This window comes from Urocitellus parryii, chromosome 3, assembly GCF_045843805.1.
Source record: "Urocitellus parryii isolate mUroPar1 chromosome 3, mUroPar1.hap1, whole genome shotgun sequence".
NCBI classification, from domain to species: Eukaryota; Metazoa; Chordata; class Mammalia; order Rodentia; family Sciuridae; genus Urocitellus; species Urocitellus parryii.
The window spans coordinates 202,418,410-202,445,137 of record NC_135533.1 but is presented as its reverse complement, the minus strand read 5'-3'; the positions used below and the strand labels follow the sequence as shown (position 1 = coordinate 202,445,137).

General features: G+C 43.3%; 1 protein-coding gene and 1 non-coding gene across 3 annotated transcripts; both read left to right on the top strand.

Annotated features, from left to right (window-relative positions):
• The first annotated feature begins 364 nt into the window (after positions 1 to 364).
• Elp6 (elongator acetyltransferase complex subunit 6) lies at positions 365 to 22,079 on the top strand. Of its 2 annotated transcripts, none has more exons than XM_026389983.2 (7): positions 365 to 573; positions 3,732 to 3,810; positions 5,393 to 5,463; positions 9,759 to 9,877; positions 13,051 to 13,252; positions 16,496 to 16,642; positions 18,879 to 22,079. In XM_026389983.2, the coding sequence occupies exons 1-7, from the start codon at positions 520 to 522 to the stop codon at positions 19,005 to 19,007; spliced, it is 801 nt and encodes a 266-aa protein (XP_026245768.1). In that variant the 5' UTR covers positions 365 to 519; the 3' UTR covers positions 19,008 to 22,079. The 2 variants fall into 2 exon arrangements, with proteins under 2 accessions (XP_026245768.1, XP_026245769.1); XM_026389984.2 differs by lacking the exon at positions 365 to 573 and adding an exon at positions 1,028 to 1,097.
• LOC113183725 (U6 spliceosomal RNA) lies at positions 14,633 to 14,739 on the top strand. Its single transcript, XR_003300900.1, has one exon. It is a non-coding gene; the product is annotated as a U6 spliceosomal RNA (small nuclear RNA).
• Positions 22,080 to 26,728: the final 4,649 nt, after the last annotated feature.

Here is a 26,728-nt window from a genome sequence, read left to right as displayed (position 1 = left end):
CACACCAGTACTGTAATCATACAGGTATGTAGGTAATAAAGTCTCTCATTCTACGGTCCTTCCCATCCCCACTCCCCTCCGCACAATCCACTCCCCTCCCTATGGCTCAGCATCCGCTTAACAGACAAAACATTCGGCCTTTGGTTTTGGGCGATTGGCTCATTTCACTTAGCATGACGTGCTCTAGTTGGGTAAGGGCACTCTCGACCATCGAGTTAGTCAAGGCCAGGCACTGAGCAAGGAGGGCATGGGAGACGAGAGACCAGAAACCATTAGAGCCGCAGATCAGCAGCTATGGCATAGTGCTCCGCCTCCCCAGGCGCGACGCGCTTTCCGCGCGTGCGCCCGCAGCGGCCCCCCGAGCGCCCGTCTACTGGCTGCGGTAGAGTTTCCAGGAGTGGCGTTGCGTATGCGCGCGCATCGCGCAACAGTGTAATCGCGGGTGTGTGTTGTTCTTCGTACTCCGGAGCCTCCGTAGCACCGGTTTCTCACCCAGAGCTCTAGTCACCGGAGCTTGGAATGTTCCCGGAACTTAATAACCTTCTGAACACCACCCTTCCCGGGGTGGAGCAGGTAAGAGGTCGCGCGGCCCGGAAGGGGGCGGGTCCTGGGAGCGTGACGGAAGACTGCATCCGGGACGTAGGGCGCACGATGGGGAGGCACGCGGACCGTCTGGGCCTGGATCCTGGGTGTTGTAGTGTGGAGAGGCCTGTTCCTGAGCTTGAGCCCGGGGGAGAAGTGCTTCTTGACTGTCCCTCCGCCCTTAAAGGCCGTGCCTGCCCTTAAAAGCTTATCGGACGGTCGGATTGGCTTAGTTTACAGACATATACTGGGGAGACTTTTGTGCGCTCACTGGGATGGGGTCCCTGGCGCCCAAGAGAGATTGCAGAGTTTTTTTTTTTTTTTTAATGTTTTAGTTGTTGATAGAACTTTAATTAATTTATATGTGGTGCTGAGAATCGAACCCTGTGCCTCACACATGCTCGGCAAGTGCTCTGCCACTGGGCCGCAACCCAGCCTGTGCAAAGGAGTTTGAGAGAAGACTGAGCCTGATTGTCTTCCTCCCGAATCCTACTTTGTCCTGGAGCGCTCGGCAGGTGTCCTAGAACGCGGCCGTACCTGTCTCCTGTGGTGTCTAGTAGGGTCTTCAAAGGGTTGTTCAAAGCCAGCCTGCGGCGCCACAGCCTAGCCACTGTTTATTCCACCTTTCTCACACCTGGGAATATTTTAATTTTAATGCAGACCTACCTTTTCCAAGAACACATCTGACTTAATCCATAACCTCGATCTTCCTCATGAAGTGGTTGGTTTCTCCAGGGGTTAAAGAGCTGAGGCCTTCTGGGAATTGAGGCAGCGCGAACTACGCCCCTCCCCGAAATTCTTGTGATCAAGTCAAAAAGATTTCAGACATGTTGTCCAGAGTAACAGGCTTGAGTTTATTAGAAGGAATGGGAAAGGAGAAAGGGGAGAGAGTGGGTCTTTTTAAGAGAGGGACGGCATGCCTCTCCGCCCTCCAGTTTTTTTTTTTTTATATATTTATTTTTTAGTTGTAGTTGTGCACAATATCTTTATTTTATTTACTTTTATGTGGTGCTGAGGATCGAACCCAGGGCCTCACACGTGCTAGGTGAGCACTCTACCACTGAGCCACAACCCCAGCCCCTGCCCTCTAGTTTTATTTCGCGACCCAGGGAAGTTTCCAGAGTCCTGGCCCAGGGCCACCTCTTGACTTTTGACAGCAGGATGACATCAGACTTGTTATTTATTTTTATTTTTAATTTTTTTGTAGTTGTAGATGGACAGCCAGCCTTTATTATGTTTGTTTATTTATTTTTTCAATGTGCTAAGCATAGAAACTAGTGCCTCACACATGCTAGGCAAGCACTCTGCCACTGAGCTGCAGCCCTAGCCTGGACATCAGATTTTCCATACTGCCATGCCAGCTCTAAGTCACTTTGGCCCATGCTGAATGGTTCTGATTGGAACCTGTTCTTAAAGATTTTATGGTTAGGGGGATTATTTTTATCTCCCTGAGTTTGGGGAACTGGTCTGTGAAAGGGTCACAAAAATGACTGCTATAGGATAACTTGTGTTTTTCTTATCAGAATTATTTTGGAACTGCATTTCTCCTGCAGATAACAGATAGTTTACTGAAGTGACATATCCTGTCACTTAAGCCAGTCAGGGCTGCAGGTAAGTTGCTTTTTAAAAGAAAGTATTTGGGAGCTGGGTTGTGGCTCAGTGGTAGAGCGCTTGCCTAGCATATGTGAGGCACTAGGTTTGATTCTCAGCATATAAATAAATAAAATAAAGGTTCATTGACAACTAAAAAAAATGTAAAAAAAAAAAAGCATTTAGGGGTCAGTATAGGGGGCCCAGTTTATAGAATTATGCCTTTAACCTTACATTTCCACTGCTCACATCTGTCCCCTATCACAGGCAGCCATGATACCAGATAGTGTTGGGCAAATTGTAGTTTCAATAGATTCTTATGGATTTTGGTTGCCCAGCAATTCTCATGTGTTTAAGCCTCCAGATGGCGCTGGTTACTTTGCCAGTTACTAGAGCACTTCTGAAGTCCTCACCCTGGACCAGAGTGAGGTTTGAAATGGCACCAGGAAATGAAAGCACTGGGGAGGGGGTAACCCTCAAGGTTACTTATATTTTATAAGTGAAAAAACTAAAGCCCAGAGAAGTTAGGCACTTGCCTAAAGTCACACAGTTTGAAGATGGCATGTGTGATACCACTTGATCCTGATGTTCCCTGTCATTGACAGAACTAGAGTTGTCTGGGGTAGGGCAACCAGACTCTGCAGAAGCCATCTTTTGAGGTATTTTCAAAGACACTCCAAGGTTTGAACCCCATTTGAAGCAGACCACCAAGAGAACTGTGTAATTGCTGGTCTCTGTAAACAGCTATTTCTTCCCCTCTCCCCCACCTCACAGACAGAATTGACATTAGAATTAGAAATGGGGGGGCTGGGGATGTGGCTCAAGCGGTAGCGCGCTCGCCTGGCATGCGTGCGTCCCGGGTTCAATCCTCAGCACCACATACCAACAAAGATGTTGTGTCCGCCGAGAACTAAAAAATAAATAAATATTAAAAAAAAAAAGAATTAGAAATAGGGAAGAAGTTATGTCAGAAGACCTTTTTGAAGGTCCTTTCCCTGTCCTGCAATCTGATTGATTGGCATCTGATGGTCAGCACTTCCTTTGCTAAGGATTTGGTTCTCCCCAAGACTGGTGCCTGAGTTACTAAAGTGAGGAATGGAAAGAGAGGAATTTTATTCTGTGTTTTGCTTTAAGAAAGTGGAGGCTGAGATATGCTTGTCTGTCATAAGTTACCTAATACTCATAATTTTCCCCCATAATTGTGATTTATTTTCTTCAACTTGGGGTAAGTTTAGCATATTTTTCATTTAAAAATACATTTTCTAGCCAGGCATTGGTGGTGCATATCTGTAATCCCAGCAACTCTGGAGAATAAGGCAGGAGCATTGCAAGTTCAAGCCAACCTCAGCCACTTAGCAAAACTGTCTTAAAAATTTAAAAAGGGTTAGGGATGTAGCTCAGTGGTAAAGTGTGTCCCTGGTTTCAATCCCAAGTACTAGAAAAACCACAACATTCTAGGTGTCTAGGTGGAGAAATTTAGGAGAGACCAGTATTTCTACATTGGGCTGATCTCTTTTCAGGAAGTCTAATTCACCTTTTTGTGTCCTCTTAACTTTTAGGGAAAACTGACTTTACTCTGTGATGCCAAGACAGATGGCAGTTTCCTTGTCCACCATTTTCTTTCCTTCTACCTCAAAGGTATGACTCTCATTAATTCTGTAAAAAAACTTAAGGCAAAAAAGGAAAAGAAAAAAGAAGGAGAAGAAGAGTAAGAAAAACTTTGAGGAAGCAATGGGAAGAGCATTGATTGACACACACCTATAGTCCCAGCTACTCCGGAGGCTAAGGCATGAGGATCAAAAGTGCTAGGCCACCCTGGGCACCTTTTTTTATTACAAAATAATAAAAATAAATAAATAAAAGACTCAGAATTTAACTTAATGGTCGAACACTTGCCTAGCGAACACTTGCCCACAAGCACAAGATAAAAGGCATTTATTAACCATGGGGCTATAGCTCCATGGTAGAGAATGGGTCTTGCATGTGTGAGGTCCTAAATTCAATTCCTAGAAACGCAAGTATAAATAACCAGGGCTTTGGTGTCTGAGTAACTGGGGACTTTTTTTTTTTTTATTAGGAACAGATTACTGGGCCATCTGTTCCCTCTTTCAAAGAGTGGCATGTGCTTACTGTAATCATGTCCTGCTTCCCCTTCTCCAGGTGCTGTGCAGACACTACCTCACCGAGCTTCCTGACTTAATTGTTTCTAAATCCTTGAGTGTTTTTAGTCTCAGGGTACTTGACCCCATTGACACTTTTCCCTGGCAGTAGTTGCTTCCTAAAGAATATCTGCAGTTCACATTTGGAAGTAGACTAGAAAAAGAAAATAACCTAAAGAAAAAGAAATTCATTTATCAGTGGATTCTCCTGTGCCAAGCCAGGATATAAAGTAAAGAATAATTTACAACTTCGAAAGTGATTTTCTTTCAGATGATGGGATTGTCAGCGCAGAAAAAGCAACAGAATAGGGCTGGGATTGTGGCCCAGTGGTAGAGCGCTTGCCTAGCATGTGTGAGGCCCCAGGTTCGATCCTCAGCACCACATAAAAATAAATAAAATAAAGATATCGTGTCCAACTACAATTAAAAAAAATAAATATAAAAAGAAAGAAACAGCATGCTACAGAATCTACAGATAAATTAGGATTATTACAGTTATTCAGGTAGCTGGAGACCTTGTGGTCCTTGTATTTTGTATTGGATATAAGACTAGTTTAAAAAGTGGGCTGGGCACTGTGGTGCATGCCTGTAGTCTCAGAGCCTTGGGTAGCTGAGGTAGGAGGATTGCAAGTTCAAGGCCAGCCTCAGCAACTTGCTGAAGCCATAAGCAACTTAATGAGACCCTGTCTCAAAATAAAAAGTGCTGAGCATGTAGCACAGTGTTCAAGCAGCCCTTGGCTCAATCCTCAGTACCAGAAAAGTAAAAAATTAATTACATTCCTGTATACCAAGAGTAAACAGAAAAGAAAAAAGTTGAAAAAGAAACACTTTCTAATGGGACAAAAGTAATCAAACAGAAATACATCTCAGAAGCAGTGAATTAAGGCATAACTGTTAAATATGAGGAAAAGTGCATCTTAGATGCAAATTAGGTGTGTCAGGCTGCAAGGCCTCCTCTGGATATTTAGATCTGCCTCAGTGTTTTTGTTTCCAGAGGTATGAAGTGTGGGACGGATTATAAGCAGGGGAGTTATTAAAAGTCAATTTGTTTTCTTTTCTAGCTAACTGTAAAGTCTGCTTTGTGGCACTTGTCCAGTCTTTCAGTCACTACAATATCGTGGGACAGAAGCTGGTAAATATTTTAGACCTCCTGAGTGAGAATGTATGCCATTCGTGTATGAATGTGGGCTAAGAATGGACTTTCCTGTTCGGGTTGTAGAGAATTTAGCAAAGAAGGGGACTGGGGATGTGGCTCAGTGGTAGAGTGCTTGCCTATCATGCACTGAAGCTCTGGGCTCCATCTAAGGAAATGTTGGACTTCTGAGCCCTTTATCTAAAAGGGAAAAGCAGCATCTTGGTGTGTGTTATTATTGAGAGTTTATATAAGCAGACTTGTTGTTTGTGGATGTCAATTAATCAAATTCTTCTACTAAAAGGTTTCTCCTTCTCACTGTGAGCTTTCATCTTGGTCCTGCTATGTTGGAGATCACAGATTGGTCTCTTGCCAAGTTAGTTGCTTCCCACTTTATCCCCATCTAGGACTTGAGACCCAAATGTGGGGAGAGGTGCTTTTTGTTGCCTGCCCCTCACCTACATCAGATATAGTCAGATGAGAATAGCATAGCCAAGAGACCAGTGGACTTCCTCCCCTAGCTGGAGCCATGATCTATGATCTGTGACCAGCTGTACGTACTCCCTGAGCATGGGAACTGAAGAGGACTGAAGGGGCCATGTCAGTCTTAGAGAGGGAAGGAACCAGGCCACCTGCTTTTTTCTTTTTCTTTTTTTCTGCAGTGCTAAGTATTGAACCCAAGGCTTCACACATACACAAGGCCTCTGGCACTGAGCCACATTCCCAGCCCCACAGTGATCTTTAAAATGCCAGTCTTACTGTTAGGCCAAGTCACTGCCTTTTCTATGTTTGGGAGAAACAAATGAAGGGTAAGAGAAGGGCAACTTCTTCCTGTCCTCTAGAGAAGGAAGAAACTCCTGTGTTGGAGGTGAGGGCATGAGCTCCAGGAGAGCAGCCCTATAAGGACCAGCATTGCATTACAGGTCACTGAGGCATGTCTCAGGCCTCAGCCTCTGCTTCAGGATGAGCAAGCTGTGCACTCTCACATCCAGATTGGCCATTTTCCTTTCACCTTTGAGTGGTCATCAGCCCAGCAGGAATGGCATGCCCAGCACTTGGCATGTGGAGTGAGCTTCCATGCTTGTGGCACGTTATTGCATTTATATAAGTGAACTGGTAGTGAGCCAGAGCAAAGTGAGGATCAGGAGTCTGTGTGTGTTTTGTGTGTGTTTGTGCAGCTGTAGAACCACAAAATTTGTGGGATAGTGGAGGGTACTTGATGTTTGGTATGTGAGTGAGCAGTTGAGACCTGGTTTAGGGCCTGGGAAAGACTTTCCATGTGATCTGTTTCTGCACAGGTGGAGTGGGGAGTGTGTATTTAGTATGCAACTTCATCCCTGTGTGTTCATTGAAATGCAGATCCTGGGCCCTGCCCTCATTCTGGAAGTCTGAAATCAGGCCCAGGGATCTGCCTTTTTCTTTTCTTTTCCCTTCCTCCCTCCCCCCCCTCTTTCTTTTTCTTTTTCTTTTCTTTTCTTTTCTTTTTTTTTTTTTTTTGCAGTGCTAGAAATTGAATGCTGGGGAAGCACCATAAGCTCTCAATAGCCTATGTTTATTTTGGTACCAGAGATTGAGCTAAGCCCAGGGGCACTTGACTATGGAGCCACATCCTCAGTCCTTTTTTATATTTTATTTAGAGACGGGTCTCACTGAGTTGCTTAAGGCTTCGCTAAATTGCTGGCTGGCTTTGAACTCGTGATACTCCTGCCTCAGCCCCACAAACTGCTTGGATTATAGGCCTGTGCCACCATATACCCCATCCCCACCCTGTACCCCATCCCTATTTATCTATTTATTTATTTATAACCTTTATTTAATATATTTATTTTTATTGTGGTGTTGAGGGCTTCACACATACTAGGTGAGTGCTCTACCACTGAGCCACAACCCCAGCCCCTTATTTTTTATTTTGAGTTAGGGTTTCACTAAATTGCTGAGACTGGTTTTGAACCTGCAATCCTCCTGCCTCATCCTTCTGAACCACTGGGATCACAGGCATGTACCACCATGCTGGCTCAATATCGGTTTTTAATTAACCATAGTAATATAAAGTTTTATGTATATATATATATAAAATTTTAGTTGTCAAATGTACCTTTATTTTTATTTATTTATATGTGGTGCTAAGAATCAAACCCAGTGCTTCACACACGCTAGGCAAGCACCGTACCACTGAGCCACCACCCCAGCCCCTAAAGTGTTATTTTTAAATGCGTGCATTTATAAAAATAAGCACAGGGCTGGGGATATAGCTCCATAGATAGAGTGCTTGCCTCTCATGCACAAGGCACTGCGTTCAGTCCCCAGCATCACACACACAAACACACATACACACACAAAAAAGATCACACTTAAAATCAGCATTAAGTGAATAATAAGACAATAGGTGAATGGTCAAAGTCTGGAAAATGATGATGCAGGCAAAAGGGCCAGGCTTTTGGTTTCATCTGGCTCTTTTTCCTGCATCAGTGGCACGTGATCTCAAAGTCTGAATTTATTTATTTATTTAATTTAGTTATTGATGGACCTTTATTTGATTAATTTACTTATATGTGGTGCTGAGAATCAAACCCAGTGCCTCACACATGCTAGGCAAGCACTCTACCACTGAGCTACAACCCCAGCCCAAGGTTCTGAAATTTTTAAAGAATACAACTAAGCCAGATGAGGTGGCACACCTGTAATCCCAGCAATACAGGAGGCGGAGGCAGAAGGGTCATAAGTTCAAGGCCACCCTTAGCAATTTAGCAAGACTGTCTCAAAATAAAAAAATAAAAAAGGGCTAGGGCTGTAACTCAGTGGTAACATGTCCCTGGATTCGATACCCAGTACAAGGAAAAAAAAAAAAAAAGATAAAACTCATAGCCACTGCTGCTGTAATCCCAGCAGCTCAGGAGGCTGAGGCAGGAGGATCCAGAGATCAAAGCCAGCTTCAGCAAAAGCAAGGTGCTAAGCAACTCAGTGAGAACCCTATCTCTAAATAAAATATAAATAGGGCTAGGGATGTAGCTCAGTGGTCAAGTGCTTCTGAGTTAATCTCTAGTACCTAAAAAAAAAAAAAAAAAAAAAAATACAACTCATAAACTGCAACTGTCAATCTCCCTGAAATATAGTAAGAACTCTTTTTTTTTTTTAAAGAGAGAATGAGAGAGAGAGAGAGAGAGAGAGAGAGAGAGAAAGAATTTTTAATATTTATTTTCTAGTTCTCGGCGGACACAACATCTTTGTTGGTATGTGGTGCTGAGGATCGAACCTGGGCCGCACGCATGCCAGGCAAGCGCGCTACCGCTTGAGCCACATCCCCCGCCCAGTAAGAACTCTTTATGAGTAAATTCTCATCTGGACATGGTGGCACATACCTATAATCCCAGCAATTTGGGAGGCTAAGGTGTTCAAGGCTAGCCTAGGCAACCTAAAGAGACCATTTCAAAGAAAGAAAGTTAAAAACCAAAAATATCAATATTGCTTAATCATAAAATTTGTGTGTGTGTGTTTATGTGTTTAAGCAATATAATGTAAATTCTTAAAAATGTGGCAGTTAAATGGAAACGCATGTCTGAAAACATAATGAGAATTGTGAGCTGGGAATGCCCAGGGGCAAGAAAGTATGGGCTTGTATTAAGAGTAGACAGGGGGCTGGGGTTGTGGCTCAGTGGTAGAGCACTTGCCTAGCATGCATGAGGCATTGGGTTTGATCCCCAACACCACATAAAAATAAATACACAAAATAAAGGTATTAAAAAAATGACAGCATGTTTAAAAAATATATATAGAGGGCTGGGGATGTGGCTCAGCGGTAGCGCGCTCGCCTGGCATGCGTGCGGCCCGGGTTCGATCCTCAGCACCACATACCAACAAAGATGTTGTGCCCGCCGAGAACTAAAAAAAAAAAATAAATAAATATTAAAAATTCTCTCTCTCTCTCTCCTCTCTCACTCTCTCTTTAAAAAAAAAAAAATATATATATATATATATAGAGAGAGAGAGAAAGAGGGCTGCGCACCTGTAATCCCAGCAGCTGGGAGGCTGAGACTGGAGGATCACAAATTCAAAGCCAGCCTCAGCAAAAGCAAGGCACTAAGCAACTCAGTGAGACCTTGTCTCTAAGTAAAATACAAAATAAGGCTGGGGATGTGGCTCAGTGGGCAAGTGCCATGGTCAAAAAAAATAATTAGACACGTTCACATTTGCAGGGTTTGGAATGTGTTTTGAACCTTCTTATGAGTTACATCTAGCCTCTCTAAAGGGTTCCTTTATAAGGCACAGTAATTCACTGTTCTTTTTCTCATCTTTAGGGTATCAGTCTGACCATGGCAAGGGAACGTGGGCAGCTTGTATTCCTTGAGGGTCTCAAGTCTTCAGTGGATGTCTTCTTCCAGGCTCAGGAGGAGCCACACCCGCTGCAGTTTCTCAGGTCAGAGTGCATACCTGACAGGAAAGGTTTGCTGTGTGATTTCTTCTTGTGTAGGAGACAGAACTAGCTTCTGGGATCTGACACTTCACCTGGTGTTGCAGCATTATCAGAAAGCACATGGCTCACTTTAATCCCAGCAGCTTGGGAGGCTAAGGAAAGAGGATTGTGATTTCAAAGCAAACTTTAGCAATTTAGCAAGGCCCAACTCAATGAGACCTTGTCTCTAAATAAAATTTTAAAAAGAGCTGGGGATGTGGCTCAGTAGTTAAATGCCCCTGTTCAATCCTTGGTAGCAAAAAGAATGTGCATGGCTCTCATAATGGTTCTAAGGTAACACAGTTGTCCCAAAGGCTACATACAGAAAGCATCATTTGCTGGGAGTATGGCAGAACAACATGCTTTGCTGTTTTTCAAACCCTGGCTCAGAGCCATTGCATGTACAACTTTGCTTTATTCTTTCCTTGGTACAAGGATCAGCAAACTAAGGGCCTTGGGCTAGCCATGTTTTTTTAAAATTTTGTTTGTATATTGTTTTTGGCTATTTTGATCTATGGTGATAGTGCATAGTTGGGACAGGGGTCATGTGACCCTCAATTCTAAATATTTAGTATCTACTCTCTATTTATTATCTGTCTCTTCTAACAAAAAATTTGTCATCACCTGGTTTGGTATCCAACATCACAGGTCTACATGGGTGCCATGGTGCAGGCCTATAATCCCAGCAATTTGGAAGGCTGAGGCAGGAGGACTGTAATTCAAGGCCAACTTGAGCAACTTAGTGACACCCTGTCTCAAAATTAAAAAGGAATAGGGATGGAGCTCAGTGATAAAGTGCCCCTGGGTTTAATACCCAGTACTACTAAAATAATTAATTTTAAAAAATCACAGATCTCAGATTGGTTTTCCTACTTCTGATCAGGAGTTCATATGAACTCTCCCCTCTGCCTCCTTCTTTCAGGTATCCCCTTATTCAGTGGACTAGAAGACTATATTCCCTGACTCCATCTATGATCTTGAACACATTCCTTAGTACCTCTAATCCTGGGTTTCTTCATCTGAATGTAAGGGCTAGTTACACCTGATCGCAAGGTGTGGGGAGTTGCTTCATTGTTAGGGAAGATAACCCAATGCCAAGAGCTCAGCCCTGGAACATGAGGGCCTGGGCTTCATTCCTCTACTCATTGCTGGGGCATTCAGAAGGAGATGGATTAGCTTGTGTCATAAACAGGTCAGATCTGTTATGCTTAGAAACAGCTCAGCCCTGGAACATGAGGGCCTGGGCTTCATTCCTCTACTCACTGCTAGGGCATTCAGAAGGAGATGGATTAGCTTGTGTCATAAACAGGTCAGATCTGTTATGCTTAGAAACAGCTCTTAGACCACTATCCTTTACCACCAAAGCACCAGAATTGCTATTAAATAATTTTTTTTTCCTTTAGTACTAGGGATTGAACCTGAGGACACTATACCACTGAGCTACATCTCTAGATACTTTTTAATTTTTTATTTTGAGACAGATTCTCACTAAGTGACTGAGGCTGTTCTTGAACTTAGAATCCTCCTACCTCAGCCTCCCAAGTAGTTAGTATTATAGGCCTACACCACTGCACCTGGCCTGTTTAACTTTTTACAGCAACATGGCCTCCTAGGAATTCTTTATCTGCTTACGCCAATCTAATCTTCCAGATGTCATGAACTCTTTTTTTTTTTTTTAGAATTTAACCTTTATTTTTTATTTATTTGTTTTATGTGGTGCTAAAGATTGAGCCCAATGCCTCATCCATGCTAAGCAAGTATTCTACAACTGAGCTACAACCCCAGCCCATAAACTCTCTCTCTTTTTCTTTTGTATCAGAGGCGTTTAACGACTGAGGCACATCCCCAGCCCTTTTTATATTTTATTTAGAGACAGGGTCTTGCTGAGTTGTTTAGGGCCTCACTAAATTGCTGAGGCTGGCTTTGAACTTGGCATCCTCCTGCCTCAGCCTCCTGAGCTGGTGGGATTACAGATATGCACCAGTGTGCCCAGCCTGGATGTATAATAAACTCTTGGGTTGAGAAACTATATTCTCTCTCTTTTTCTTTCTTCTTCTTTTTTTTGGGGGGGAGGTGGCGGAGGGGGTTCTGATGATTGAATCTCAGGGCACTCTGTTAATGAGCTCCATCCCCAGCTCTTAATATTTTTAATTTTGAGACAAGGTCTCACTAAATTGCTGAGGCTGGCCTTGAACTTGTGATCCTTCTGTCTTTTCTCCCCAAGTAGCTAAGGACACCACTGCACCTAGCTTGTATGGTGTGTCTCTTTTTTTGCGGGACGGTATCAAGGATTGAACTCAGGGGCACTTAATCACTGAGCCACATCTCCAGCCCTATTTTGTATTTTATTTAGAGACAGGGGCTCACTGAGTTGCTTAGCACGTCACTGTTGCCTGAGGCTGGATCTTCTTGCCTCAGCCTCCAGAGCAGCTGGGATTATAGGTGTGTGCCACCACTCCCAGCTGTATGGTGTCTTTTTTTTTTTTTTTCTTTACATGCTACTTTGTTTTTAGTTGTAGATGGATACAACACCACCTTTGTTTTAGTTTTATGTGGTGCTAAGGATCAAACCCAGTGCCTCACACATGCTAGGCAAGTGCTTTACTACTGAGCCACAACCTCAGCCCCTGTATGGTATCTTTTTTTTTTTTTTTGTGGTGCTGGGGATTGAACCCAGGGTCTTGTGCATGCGAGGCAAACCCTCTACCAGCCGAACTGTATTCCCAGCCCTGTATGGTATCTTTTTTTTTTTTTTTTTAATTTATTTTAGTTCTCGGCAGACACAACATCTTTGTTTGTATGTGGTGCTGAGGATCGAACCCGGGCCGCACGCATGCCAGGCGAACGCGCTACCGCTTGAGCCACATCCCCAGCCCCCGTATGGTATCTTTTAAGGCGCCCAGCAGCTATTCATTTTTGTGTTCCCCAGTTTCTAACAGTGCTTTGTACCTACTAGGCTGCAGGAAGTATTTGAATTGGAGTAAAACTTTCACATGAGCATGCCTTTTCTTTTCCAGATTGCCAAGAACTGTGATATAGTTCTTGGTCTCTTCTGGCACTTTCCTAGTGCCACTTGGTCCCATATAAATATTTGTAGAAAAAAATGAGCTCTGGTGACTTTTGTCTTGTTTCTCTAGGGAGGCCAGTGCTGGGAACTTGGAACCATTGTATCAGTTTGTACGGGAGGCCTTGAAACCCGTGGGTAATGAGGAGGCTACCTGGAGGTGTCCAGTGCTGCTGGTGGATGACCTCAGTGTGTTGCTGAGCCTAGGCTTGGGGGCAGTGGCTGTGCTGGATTTCATCCACTACTGCAGAGCCACTGTGTGCCAGGAGCTAAAGGTACTAATGGAACTATTCTCCGTGCTGCCACCTGTGACCTCTAAAGAGTCCAGACAGGTCTAGACTCATTTGCTTGCAGTGATCTTTTTATTTGCTTAGGGTTTGATTTCCCTTTCCTCCGGCAGGCCTGGAATTCATGGTTTACCCACCCTGTTTTCCCCTATTGCCATTGCTAAAAAATAAATCCTTCAAAATAAAAGGAATGATCAGGGGGCTGGGGTTGGGCTCAGAGGTAGAGCGCTTACCTAGCATGCATGAGGCACTGGGTTCAATCCTCAGCAGCACATAAAAATAAAATAAAGATATTGTGTCCCCCTAAAACTAAAAAATAAATATTTAAAAAAAAGTAAAAGGAATGACAGCACTGTGTCATTGACTGGTCACATGTGGCACAGTTCTGGGATGTTATTATTTCTTCATATATTTTGAACATCTGCTCAGATAAAGAGTATAAATTGCTTTATATGTTCTTTTTTGTGGGTGGGGTACTGGAGATTGAGCCCAGGGTTTCACACTAAACTGCTTTAAAAATTATAAAGTGCAGCCAGGCACATGCCTGTAATTCCAGTTATCTGGGAGACTGAGGCTAGAGGTTCATGAGTATGAGGGCAGCCTGGGTAATTTAATTTAATTTAATAGCTCAGTGGTAGAGTGCTTGCCTAGCACATGTGAGGCACTGGGTTTGATCCCCAGCACCACATAAAAAACTAACAAAATAAAGGTATAAAAAATAAAAATAAAAAGGGCTGGTAAATTAGCTCATTGGTAGAGTGCTTGCCTAGCAAGCATGAGGCCCTGGATTAAATTCTCCGTACAATAACAAATTTAAAGTGTATTAAAGTATAGGATATAAGATATCTTTATTGACGAGGCAAAACTAGAGATTTTGCCTTAATAGAGATATTTAACAGTGATTGTAAACCAACCACCTACCTCTCGGATACCTGACTGCTAGAGTTGAGTGAGGTGAAGCTTGTACACACCAGCATACTCTCTAATATGGCCGCCACCCTTAAAGAAGAGCTATGGAGCTCTAGGAACCTGTGGATGTTAGTGTGGCCCCATCTGGCTGAGAGTATGAAGTAGTGAGAGAGGAGCTGAGTGAGTTAGTGCCGGTGAGGATATCTAGCAGAGCATGTGGAACACCACCTGTGTACAGAAGCCTGCCTGGGAGCTGTGTTTTGGGAGCTCCTGAGGCTGTCCTGCCTCAGTCACAGGAACTAAGGTACTATTGTGAAGGTGGAGGGGAGAGTGAAGGAGGTAGTAAAAGTCACCTTCTGCAGCTCAGCTTGCTCTGTGTTCTATTATTACTCTCTTTTTGTAAAAATTACTTCTTTTAGATCAAAAAGTGAAACAGGTTTAGTTAAAAAAAAAAAAATGGTGCTCGCTTCGGCAGCACATATACTAAAATTGGAACGATACAGAGAAGATTAGCATGGCCCCTGCACAAGGATGACACGCAAATTCGTAAAGCGTTCCATATTTAAAAAAAAAAAAAAAATGGGCTGGGGATGTGGCTCAAGCAGTAGCGTGCTCGCCTGGCATGCTTGCAGCCTGGGTTCGATCCTCAGCACCACATACCAACAAAGATGTTGTGTCTGCTGAGAACTAAAAAATAAATATTAAAAATTCTCTCTCTCTCTCTCTCTCTCTCTCTCTCTCTCTCTCTCACTCACTCTCTCTTTTAAAAAAAAAAAAAAAGAAGAAGAAAAGAAAGAAAGAAACTGTACAAAGAGTACTTTTAGCTGGGTGTCGTGGCACATGCCTGTAATCCTAGCGGCTCCGGGGGCTAAGACAGGAGGATCACAGAGTTCAAAGCCAGCCTCAGCAATGGCGAGGTGCTAAGTGACTAAGTGAGACCCTGTCTCTAAATAAAGGACAAACTAAGACTGGGGATGCGGTTCAGTGGCCAAGTGCCCCGGGTTCAATTCCCTGTACCTCCCCCAAAAAAGAGTACTTTAGTGAAAAGTAATTGTCTTTCTCCCTCCAATGTCTATTTTCCTGGAGAGTCTATGTAATTGTGAACATTTTTTTTTTAATATTTATTTTTCAGTTATAAGGGGACACAGTATCTTTATGTGGTGCTGAGGATCAAACCCAGTGCCTCAAGTGTACTAGGCAAGCACTATACCACTGAGCCACAACCCCAGCCCAATTGTGAACATTTTTATATGTGATTTGTCTCCCTGTATTTTCCTTCACATTACTGGTAATCTGCCACCCACACTCTTTGGGTTTTCCTTTTTTCATTAAATAACACAGTGTCAGTATGTTTGTTATTCAAAAAAAACAATATAACTGGACAGAATTCTTTTGAAAGAATTTATTATCTAAGCCATCACTTTTCTCTTTTTTCCTTTTGGTAGTACTGGGGATGGAACCCAGGTGCATGCTACCCAGGTGCATGCCAAACCTACTGAGCTGTGTGCCCAACCCTCAGCTTTCACTTTTTTTTCCTTTTTCTTTTCTGAAGTAATGAAGGGGGCTCAATCAAACCCAAGGCCTGGAGCATGCTGAGTAAATGCTCTACCACTGAGCTATAACCCCAACCCTTTTTATTTTCTGTTTTGAGGCAAAGTTTCCCTACATTGCCCAGGTTGTTCTCGAACTTGTAATCCTTCTGCCTCAGCCTTCAGAATTGCTGGAATCCCACCGCAGGTGCATACCACCACATCCATTCTTCCACATCATTTCTGCTTGGCTAACTCCTACTTGCCATTTAAAACTCAGGTCAGATGTGCTCATCACTTGGCCCCTCCTCTGACCTAGACAGGATGTGTCTCCTTTGTGTTCTCCAGCAGCCATTATTCCCTCTCTCTTAGACTTGTCATCCTGCAGAGCCTACATCTCTTATCTCTATTGTGGTGTCTGGTACACAGTAAGTACTCTGGAAACTTGTTGACTGGATGAATTGGAGCCTGGAAGAATGGTGGCACTTGTTATAATGTTCAGGAATTGAGGACACTGAATTAATTTTGACGACTATATGGTGAGCTTGATTTTAGATGAATGGAGCTGGAAGTATAGGCTGGGCCTGCTGGTGACTGTGTCCAATGGATTATTAGAATTAGGGTTCTCCAGCCCAGCAGGAGTCCTTCCTGCTAAGGGGCTGACTGTAGCTACAGAAGTGTACAGAGAGGATGATCTGTGAGAGGATACACAGGGGTGGAGACACTGAGAGCATGGTGTTCCTTGACCTTCATGTCCCTTTCAGTAAGCAATAATTTTCTGTGTCTGATGCAGGGAAATGTGGTGGCCCTGGTACATGATAGTGGAGATGCTGAAGATGAGGAGAATGACATCCTGCTGAATGGCCTCAGTCATCAGAGCCACCTAATCCTGAGAGCTGAGGGCCTGGCCACTGGTTTCTGCAAGGATGTACATGGACAGGTATGTAGGCGTTGGGGTTAGGGGTTTGCTGGGCAGTAGGCTGTTTGGCCCTGTGCTTGTGAATCCAGACTGTACAGGTGAGAGTGTCAGGTCTGAGGGAGGAATACCTAGGCCTGAGACATTCCTTCAGCTGGAAGGAAAACCTCAGAAGCTGTGTCAGTGCAAGTCAGTGACCTGTGCTAGATGGTGCTCAGCCTCATGAGGCAGGGCACATTTCCCACAGTGGTCTCCTTTGTGAACAAAGTGGAGCTCTGCTAAAAAGGAGACAGCTGTCTAGAGTGAATTGTAGGGGCTGTGATATCAAGTAATAGCAAAATTGCTCCACATATTCAGGCTAAAACTGTTCCTCTGAAAATGAAGACTTAGGGAGCCCTTAGCCATGGACTGGCATTGCTCCCATCCCCACTGCTGCCTCTGCCAGAGTGCAGTACTTGAGCAGAAGCTAGGAGAGAAGCCAGCCTTTGCCCCTTCAAATGGGCTGCTGTGGTTCTGCACCTTTCTCAACTTCTCTGTTGGAATCATCTGTGGGCCTCCACCACAGCTTCCAGTTATCTTCCTGTTGACCACTCTTGATCCAGCAGCCATTCTCCTTGGCCCAGAGTCATTCAGAGCAAAATCTGGTAGATTTCAGCAAAGGAGCAAGCCCAGAAATGCTGTGTTGGTACCTGTGACACAGCATGAGAGGGTTCTATGGGGTACCTGTGGTCCCTTTCAAGTCAGTGAAATTATCAGAATAAATGCCTAGGACTGGGGATGTAGCTCAGTGGTAAAGCACTGGCATAGCATATATTTGGTCAATCCTGGTACCACAAAACAACCCCCCCCCCCAAAAAAAAAAACATGCAAAGAATAAATGTCCAGTCTTTCTGAGCTTCTGTGTTGATTGTACAAATTCTAGTGTGTTGATTTTCAAAGTTATTATAACCAACAAGTACAAAACCATGAATAGGAAAAAAACCAAATGGAGGGACTGGGGATGTGGCTCAAGTGGTAAATGTTCGCCTGGCATGCGTGGGGCGCTGGGTTCCATCCTCAGCACCACATATAAAAATAAAAGATGTTGTGTCCACCGAAAAACTAAAAAAAAAAAAAACAAAAAAAAAAAAACAAAAAAAAAAAACTTGTATAGTTTTTCTCTGGGGGATTTTTTTTTCCATCTTTTTTCTTTTGCTTTCACATTTTCTGTAACAAGCAAATATTACTATTGTATTGGAGGGGGAAACCTTTAATTTTAGTTAGTTGGCAATAAGTTTATTTTAAAAGTTGATCCCAGAGAGGGGAATGGGAATAGGAAAGACAATAGAATGAATTGGACATAACTTTCCTATGTTCTTTGTTTTTTTTAAAGCACAGGTCTTTTATGTATATAAAAAAGTCAGTGGACCTTTACTGTTTATTTATTTATTGGTGCTGGGGATTGAACTCAGGGACAAACAACCACTGAGCCATATCCCCAGCCCTATTTTGTATTTTAGGTAGAGGCAGGGTCTCACTGAGTTGTTTAGCACCTCAACATTGCTGAGGCTGGCTTTGAACTCAAGATCCTCCTGTCTCAGCCTCCCGAGCTGCTGGGATTATAGGTGTGTGCCACCGCGCCTGGCTATTTATTTATTTATATGCGGTGCTGAGAACTGAACTTAGTGCCTCACATGGTAGGCAAGTGCTCTACCACTGAGCCACATCCCCAACCCCTTTTCTGTGTTCTTACATGAAAACACGAGTAGTGTAACTCCACATCATATATAACCACAAAGATGGGAAGATGTATACCATGTATGTATGATATGTCAAAATATACTCTACTGTCATATATATCTAAAAAGAATAAATAATAAAAAAAAAATGTTGGTCCTACTAGGTGCGATGGCACACATCTTTAATCCCAGTGGCTCAGGAGGCTAAGGCAGAAGGATCACAAGTTTGAAGCCAGTCTTAGCAACTTAGTGAGGCCCAAGCAACTTAGCAAGACCCTATCTCAAAATAAAAAAAAATTTAAAAACTTTAAACAAAGGGCTGGGGATGTGGCTTATTAGTTAAACACCCCTGGGTTCAATCTTTGGTACCACTACTCCCTTCCAAAAGTCATTGGTCCCATTACTGTATGGCTCGTCTGACAAAGATCCCATAGAAATCTCAATAAGAGGGCACAAAGTGGCTGAGCAAGGTTCACAGTGAAACAAATGGATACTTGTAGTACTTGTGGCTGCCCCTCTTTCATTCTTCTCCCTCTCTGCAGCTAAGGATCCTTTGGCGGAGACCATTGAAGCCCACAGCCCAGCGGGATCGGAGCCTCACTTACCAATACAAGATACAGGATAAGAGTGTGTCCTTTTTTGCCAAAGGAATGTCTCCTGCTGTTCTGTGACCTGATTTAGGGGCAACCAAGGCTCCTTTGGACTGTTTGGGATGTGGAAGACAAAGCAGCCCCACAGGATGGGGTCTTCTGCCTTTGTCATACTGTTTCAGGTTGGACTGGCAGCTCCCCTGTCACCAGGGAGGGGCTGTGATGGTGTGGGTGCCTTTGTTCCTTTGGGCCCTGTTCAGAAAACAGAGTGAAGATCCATGACCCTGAGTGAGGCTGGATATTCAACTGCAGCACTTTGGAGCTTTCCATGTAAATACACTATAGCCCCACCTGCTCATTTTGGGTTATGTCTTTTAGAGCCAGAGTGGATTCAGTCTGCCATCAGGTGATAACCTGAATGGCAGGTGTCCAGAGTGACAACTAGGACAACTGTGGCTGGAATAAAGTGAGTTCTTACACTGGGGCTTCCTGGGGGTTGTGGGGTTGTCTCTTTTAAGTTGATTTTTTTTTTTTTTTGGTACTGGGGATTGAACCCAGGGACACTGAACCATTGAGCCACATCTCCAGCCTTATTTTTGTATTTTAAAGTAGAGACAGAATCTCACAAAGTTGCTTAGCACCTCACTTTTGCTGAGTTCAATCCCCTAGACCATAAATAAATAAAATAAAGGTTCACATTAAAGCATTTAACTTGGGGCTGGGGCTGTAGCTCAGTGGTAGAGCACTTACCTAGCATGGTTTGAGGCACTGGGTTCAATCCTCAGTATACCACATTAAAAATAAATAAATAAAAGTAAATGAAGTAAAGGTTAAATTCTTTTAAAAAAAAAATTTTATTTTTTAGTTGTAGTTGGACACAATATCTTTATTTTATTTATTTATTCTTATGTGGTGCAGAGGATCAAACCCAGGGCCTCGCACGTGCTAGTCCAGTATTCTACCACTGAGCCACAACCCTAGCCTAAGTTTAAATTCTTCTTCTTCTTCTTTTTTTTAAAATTTATACATGACAGCAGAATGCATTACAATTCTTATTACATATATAGAGCACAATTTTTCATATTTCTGGTTGTATACATAGTATATTCACACCAATTTGTGTCTTTATACCTGTACTTTGGATAGTAATAATCATCACATTCCACCATCATTAATTACCCCATGTCCATTCCCTTCCCCTCCAACTCCTCTGCCCTAACTAGAGTTTGTCTGTTTCTCCCATGCTCCTGCTCCCTATCCCACTATGAATTAGCCTCCTTACATCAAAGAAAATATTCGGTATTTGGTTTTTGGGATTGGCTAACTTCACTTAGCATTATCTTCTCTAACTCCATCCATTTACCTGCAAATGCCATGATTTTATTCTCTCTTATTGCTGAGTAATATTCCATTGTGTATATATGCCACATTTTTTAATCCATTCATTTACTGAAGGGCATCTAGGTTGGTTCCACATGTAGCTATTGTGAACTGTACTCTTGGAGGCTAGGGCAGGAGGATCCCAAGTTTGAGGCCAGCCTGAGCAACTTGGTGAGACCCTGTCTCAAAATAAAATAAGGTAGCTCAGTGGTATAGTACTTGCCTAGCACATGTGAGGCCCTGGGTTTGAAAGTACTGCCACACAAAAGAAAAGATCTCTAGTGCAGGGAGTTAACTTCTTGTATCCTTGCTGTCTGATATATGATAGGAACTTGAGTATGAATTCATCATTGAGATTTTAAAGTTTTTTTTTTTAGTGACTATTATGGCTATTAGGGTGGCTCCCATTTATTGGAATAGAGACATTTTATTGTTTACCTTCTGGTTTAATTTGTTTCAACAGCCACACAGTGGTGTTCTTGGTTGCAGCCTGGGTCTTGACTTCTAAGTCAATCCCCTGAGGCAAAGTCAATCCTCTTGGCCATGGAGCTGCTGTTTGTGTCAGAACTAGAATTTGAATGCGAGGAGTCTGACCCTGTAGCTGCCTTTTCCACTTTATCATATTGCCAACTGCTATTACTCATACTTAATTCATGGTGAACAGGAGACCAAATGCAAGTGATTGCAGAGGCAGCCCCATATCATGATGAAACACCCTTGTCTGTTCATGACAGGCCAGGCAGCTGGGCAATAGGCTGGAACTTGGAGTCTCGGGTCCCAAACTGACTGACGCCACCTGGTCAATCCTGAATGAACTTGGGCACATCTTCCTTCTCTAAAGGAATGCTTCTGCATCTGTGAAATACACCATTCTCTGTTTTTCAAGATTGTCTATGGGATTGGGATTAGATATTTCATTTTTTGGTGCTGGGGATTTCACGCATTGGTGCTTTACCACTAAGCTACATCCCCAACCTTTTTTCCTTTTTTTTTTTTTTTTTTGAGACAGTATCTTGCTAAGTTGCTTTGGGCCTGGGTTGAGATTGGTCTTGGACTTGCGCTCTTCCTATCTCAGCCTCCTGAGTCACTTGGATTACAGCTGTGTGTCACCACACCTGGCAAGAACAGATTTAAGAATAGGCACAGGGTAGAAGCTGAAGTACTTGGGAATTATCGTCATTTCTTGATGATTTCCAGGCTCCACTAGTTTTTTTTTTTTTTTTTTTTTTTTTAGTTTTTAAAATTGTTGATAGATCTTTATTTTATTTATTTAAATGTGGTACTGAGAATTGAACCCAGTGCCTCACACATACCAGATAAGTGTGCTACTGCTGAGCCCCAGCCCCATCCCCTCCATTAGTTTTTTTTTTTTTTTAATGTTTTAGTTGTCAGTGGACCTTTACTTTATTGATATGTGGTGCTGAGAATCGAACCCAGTGCTTTACACATGCCAGGCAAGTGCTCTGCCACTGAGCCACAGCCCAGCCCTCCATTAGTTTTTAAAATTTCTGAATTTATGTTTCTTGAGGGCAACAATCTGAAGTAAGGCTGAGCTTGGGCCAGTTGGGGCTAAATGGAGCTGTTCTATGTGAATATTACATATAAAAAGTAAGATCAAGTATCTGCAACTTAGTTGAAATGCATAAAAATAAGATGGATTGATAAGTGGATAAAGCAATAAATGTTTCAGGGAGATATGAGATACTAACATTCACAGTTGTAGAGCCTGGGTATATGCTTGGTCACTCTGTAGTTCCTTCAGATGTTCTGTATGCTGTTATAATAAAATATCGAGAGAGAATCCCTAAAGTCATGGCCATTTCATTCTACTCTATGGGAGAGAGGGAATACATTCTATGACAGATTTATCAGGAGCCCATAAGCTTCATTTCCCCAGAGGTTCCAGAGGACTCTGAGGGGTCCCCCTTGTGCAGTGGGTTGTTCCTGGTGCTTCAAAGCACAAAGTTAGTTAGCCAAGTGCTTACCAGTCTTGGAGGCTCTTATTTTATTTATTTATTTTTTGGTACTGAGGATTTGAACCGAGAGGTACTTAATCACTAAGCCACATCCTCAGCCCTTTTTATTTTTTGAGACAGGGTCTCACTAAGTTTCTTAGGGCCACACCTTGAATTTGTGATCCTCCTTCCTCAGCCTCCAGAGTCACTGGACTACCAGCATGTGCCACCACACCAGGCCAGGCTTTTGTTTTTGAAGGAGAGTGTCCAGTCACATGCAAATGCAGGTTTGGTGGAATGGTTAGATGGTGTGTGTGTAATAGGGATGACAGCGGTTCCTAGAAGAGTCTGGCTAAATCCCTGCCTTGGAGGTTGTTTCAAGGCTCCTCCTGACTCTCTGGAGAGAAGACTGAGCCCAGGGCTCAGAAGGACTCTGATTTAACTTTATTCCCTAGGTGATTATGTTGTGAGCTAAGTTTAGAACCACATTCTTTTTAGGAAATTGGCTGTAAAAAGGTTGGGACTCAATCCTGCAGGGTCATAATACTTTCAATCAGAAACCTAAAAATTTGCCAGCCTCAGTGGCACATAATTGTAACCCCAGTGACTGGGAAACTGAGGCAGTAGGATTGCAAGTTTGAGGCCAGACTGGCAACTCAGTGAGACCCTGTCTCAAATTAAAAAATAAAAAGGGCTGGGGATGTCGCTCAGTGGTAGAGAGTCCCTGGTGAGTCCCTAGTTTCAATCCCCAGGACCACCAAAAAAACAAAGTTAAAAAGTGGGCAGGGCTGGGGGTGTAGCTCAGTGGCAGAGCACTTGCTTAGCATCTTTGAAGCCCTGTGTTTGGCCCCAGCATTTTCTTTCTTTCTCTCTCTCTCTCTCTCTCTCTCTCTCTCTCTCTCTCTCTTTCACACACACACACACACACACACAGGCGCGCACGCACGCACACATATACACTATAGTTGCCAAGAGAAAAGAGGCAGTGGAGAGAGAAAGAAAAAACAACTGGTGATAGGGAAATGAGATCATTTCTGAGGGGGGACAGATCAAACTTTCTATCCTCCTGTCTCAGAGTGCAGAGTAGCTGGGATTATGGGAGTGTACCACTGTTGACTGATGATGATAGTATTTTAGGGATCACTCTTGGAGAGAGTGATTGATGTAGGGGTGAACAAGAGGTAAAAGAAGGGCTTACCACATCGTTTGCTGGCAAGCATATATGTGTGTGTGTTTGATACTAGGGATTTAATACAGGTGTGCTTAACTACTCAACTACATCACCAGACCTTTTTATTTTTTGAAATAGGTTTGTGTATGACCTTGTCAATTTGTTGAGGTTGGCCTACTTCAGCCTCCTGAGTCCCTGGGATTACAGATATGTGCCACTATCCTTGCTTTAAATGTATTCTTTTTTTGTGTGTGTGTGTCAGAAATTAAACTCAGGGGCACTTGACCACTGAGCCACACACACATCCCAACCCCTATTTGTATTTTTTATTTAGAGACAGGGTCTCACTGAGTTGCTTAGCTCCTCGCTTTTGCTGAGGCTGGCTTTGAACTTGAGATCCTCCTGCCTCAGCCTCTCCTGCTGCTGGGATTAAGGCATGCACCACCATGCCCGGCAACATATTCTTTTTTTATAGAAGAAAAATTCCCATTTTAGTTCAAAATTCAATCCTGAACACAGCACAGCACATTTGGGCCACAGCAACTGGGTATTTTTTAAAAATATTTTTTTAATCGTAGATGGACACAATATCTTTATTTATTTTGGTGCTTAGGATTGAACCCAGTGTTTCACACATGCCAGGCAAGTGCTCAACCACTGAGCTACAACCCCAGCCCCCAAATGGGTATTTTCGATGTCAGTGCCACAGTAGTTGGGAGCAGGAGGGAGGCCAGACAGAGGATTGGAGAGGTAGTCCATTTGTTTGGCAGTCAGGTATGACCTTTCCTTTTTTTTTTTTTTTTTTTTTTTTGAGACAGATTCTCTCTAAATTTCTGAGACTGGTCCCAAACTTGCAATTCTCCTGCCTCAGCCTTCCAAGTGTTTAGATTACAGGTGTGTGTCACCGCATCTGGCCCTGGGAATGACTTTTTATAGAATGTGTAGGAAGGCCACAGGGGCCAGGAGAAGGACTACTTCCAATTCCTGCACTGCATTGTGACTGTCTGCCACCACAGCCCTGGCGCCTTTGAGGGCAGGATCGGATTCGGTTTCATCCTGGGAGCCCGGGGTGGAGGGGTGGATATGGGAGGGGTAGAGATGGAACGAGGCTGACCTCTGACTCTCTGAGTGGTCAAGGTGTCTCTGCACTGATGCAAAAGGACCAGGTTGCCTTCTCTGGGCAGTGCTTCTATCTTAGTGTAGCCTTGCCCTCCCCTTCTGTGAGGCAGTAAGGAGGCCAGCCTCCTGTGCTCAGGAAGGTAGAATGTGAGGACAGTCAGTGGTCAGTGTGATCACTCAATGTTGCTATTGCCATTACATGTCACCTGTTTTATGCACAGAAGGGTTACCTGCCAATTGTTTATTGGAAAAACTTTCACACTCATATTCTTTTTTTTTTAGAAAGGAAGAAAGTAGAGAAGAGAGAAAGGAAGGAACACATTTTTTTTTTTTTTAGAGAGAGAGAGGAGAGGGAGAGAGAGAGAGAGGAGAGAGAGAGAATTTTAATATTTATTTTTCATTTTTTGGCAGACACAACATCGTTGTTTGTATGTGGTGCTGAGGATCGAACGCGGGGCCACACGCATGCCAGGCGAGTGCTCTACCGCTTGAGCCACATCCCCAGCCTTCATATTCTTCTTGAGGTAGGATAGAAGATATAGGATAGAAAGGACACAACCAGGAAAGAGGAACTGCAACTTTAAATCTAAAAACTCCATAAATGCCCTTACCTTCACCCCCCAGGCCTGTTTTCCTCCAGGCCTAAATTCTTCAAAGGTCCAATAAATCTTAGGAGTGCTGTAACTCCAGGTAATTAGTACCTATATACCTTGTTTGCTTACAGAATGTATTTTTACATTAATTAAAAGAAGCCGAGGGAGAAATATTGTTAGAGACACATGATATGGGTTCTGTTCAAGTGCTGTCAACTAGATAACATCAACTGGAAGATGTTGAAAAGAACCAGACCACCATTGCCCTTTGTGCTCCACCATCAAAGAAAATGAGCAAGGGCTGGGGATATGGCTCAAGCGGTAGCGCGCTCGCCTGGCATGCGTGCGGCCCGGGTTCGATCCTCAGCACCACATACCAACAAAGATGTTGTGTCCGCGGAGAACTAAAAAATAAATATTAAAAATATTCTCTCTCTCTTTCTCTCTCTCTCTCTTTAAAAAAAAAAAAGAAAATGAGCAAGAGGATATTAAGAGTGAGGCCAGTCTCAGACCCTCTCTGGAAATAAAAAAAAAAAAAAAATGGCGGTTGTGGTTCGAGTAGCTCAGTGATAAGAGTGCATACTAGAGCTGGGGATGTGGCTCAAGCGGTAGCGCGCTCGTCTGGCGTGTGTGCGGCCAGCACCACATACAAACAAAGATGTTGTGTCCGCCAATAACTAAAAAATAAATATTAAAAAAAAAATTCTCTCTCTCCCTCTATCACCCTCTCTTAAAAAAAAAAAAAAGAGTGCATACTAGTTCAATCTCCAGAATTGCAAAACAAAATAATAACATAGGACAACCAAAATTGTCTCTTATTCTCCAACGCCTGCACTTCCTTATTATGCCCTATTGTTTACTTTCCTGAATAAATCTCTACTTGTGCCTCCATTAATATCCTGAAACTCCTTTCTGTGGTATTCAGTCAAGAACCTGCCAGGATCGAGTTGAAGTCCCTTCAGATGACCGCCTCAGACCCCATCCGGTGACATTCCCTCACACAGATAACCACTGACAACAGTCACTACCACCTTAGGCTCTTCTTGCATTGTGTTTAACAAAAATGGGATCATACTCTACAGCTTATTCTGAACAGTCATCCAATAATATCTTTGAACTTCAGTAAATAGTAATAAAACATTATTTCTTGGTACAGGGGATTGATTCCCTACTGAGCTACGTCCCCAACCCTTTATTTATTTTGAGACGGTGTCTCTAAGTTGCTGAAGCTGGCCTTGAATTTGCGATCCTCCTGCCTCACCCTCCAGAGCCACTAGGATTACAGGCGTGCGTCACTGCTCCCATCTTAAAATATTCTTTTAAAAGACTAGGGAGGGCTGGGGTTGGGGCTCAGTGGTAGAGCACTTGCCTAGGATGTGTGAAGCCCTGGGTTCGAGTCTCAGCACCAACTAAAATAAATATATATATTTAAAAAGAGAGAGAGACTAGGGAATTCGTTTATGTAGATCATCTGTTCAACCACCTGCATCTAATCTATCTCAGCTGCTTCTCCCCTACCCGCTTCAGTGCTGAGAATGAAACCCAGGCCCTGGAACGTGAAAGGCCAGCGCTCCACCGCCGAAC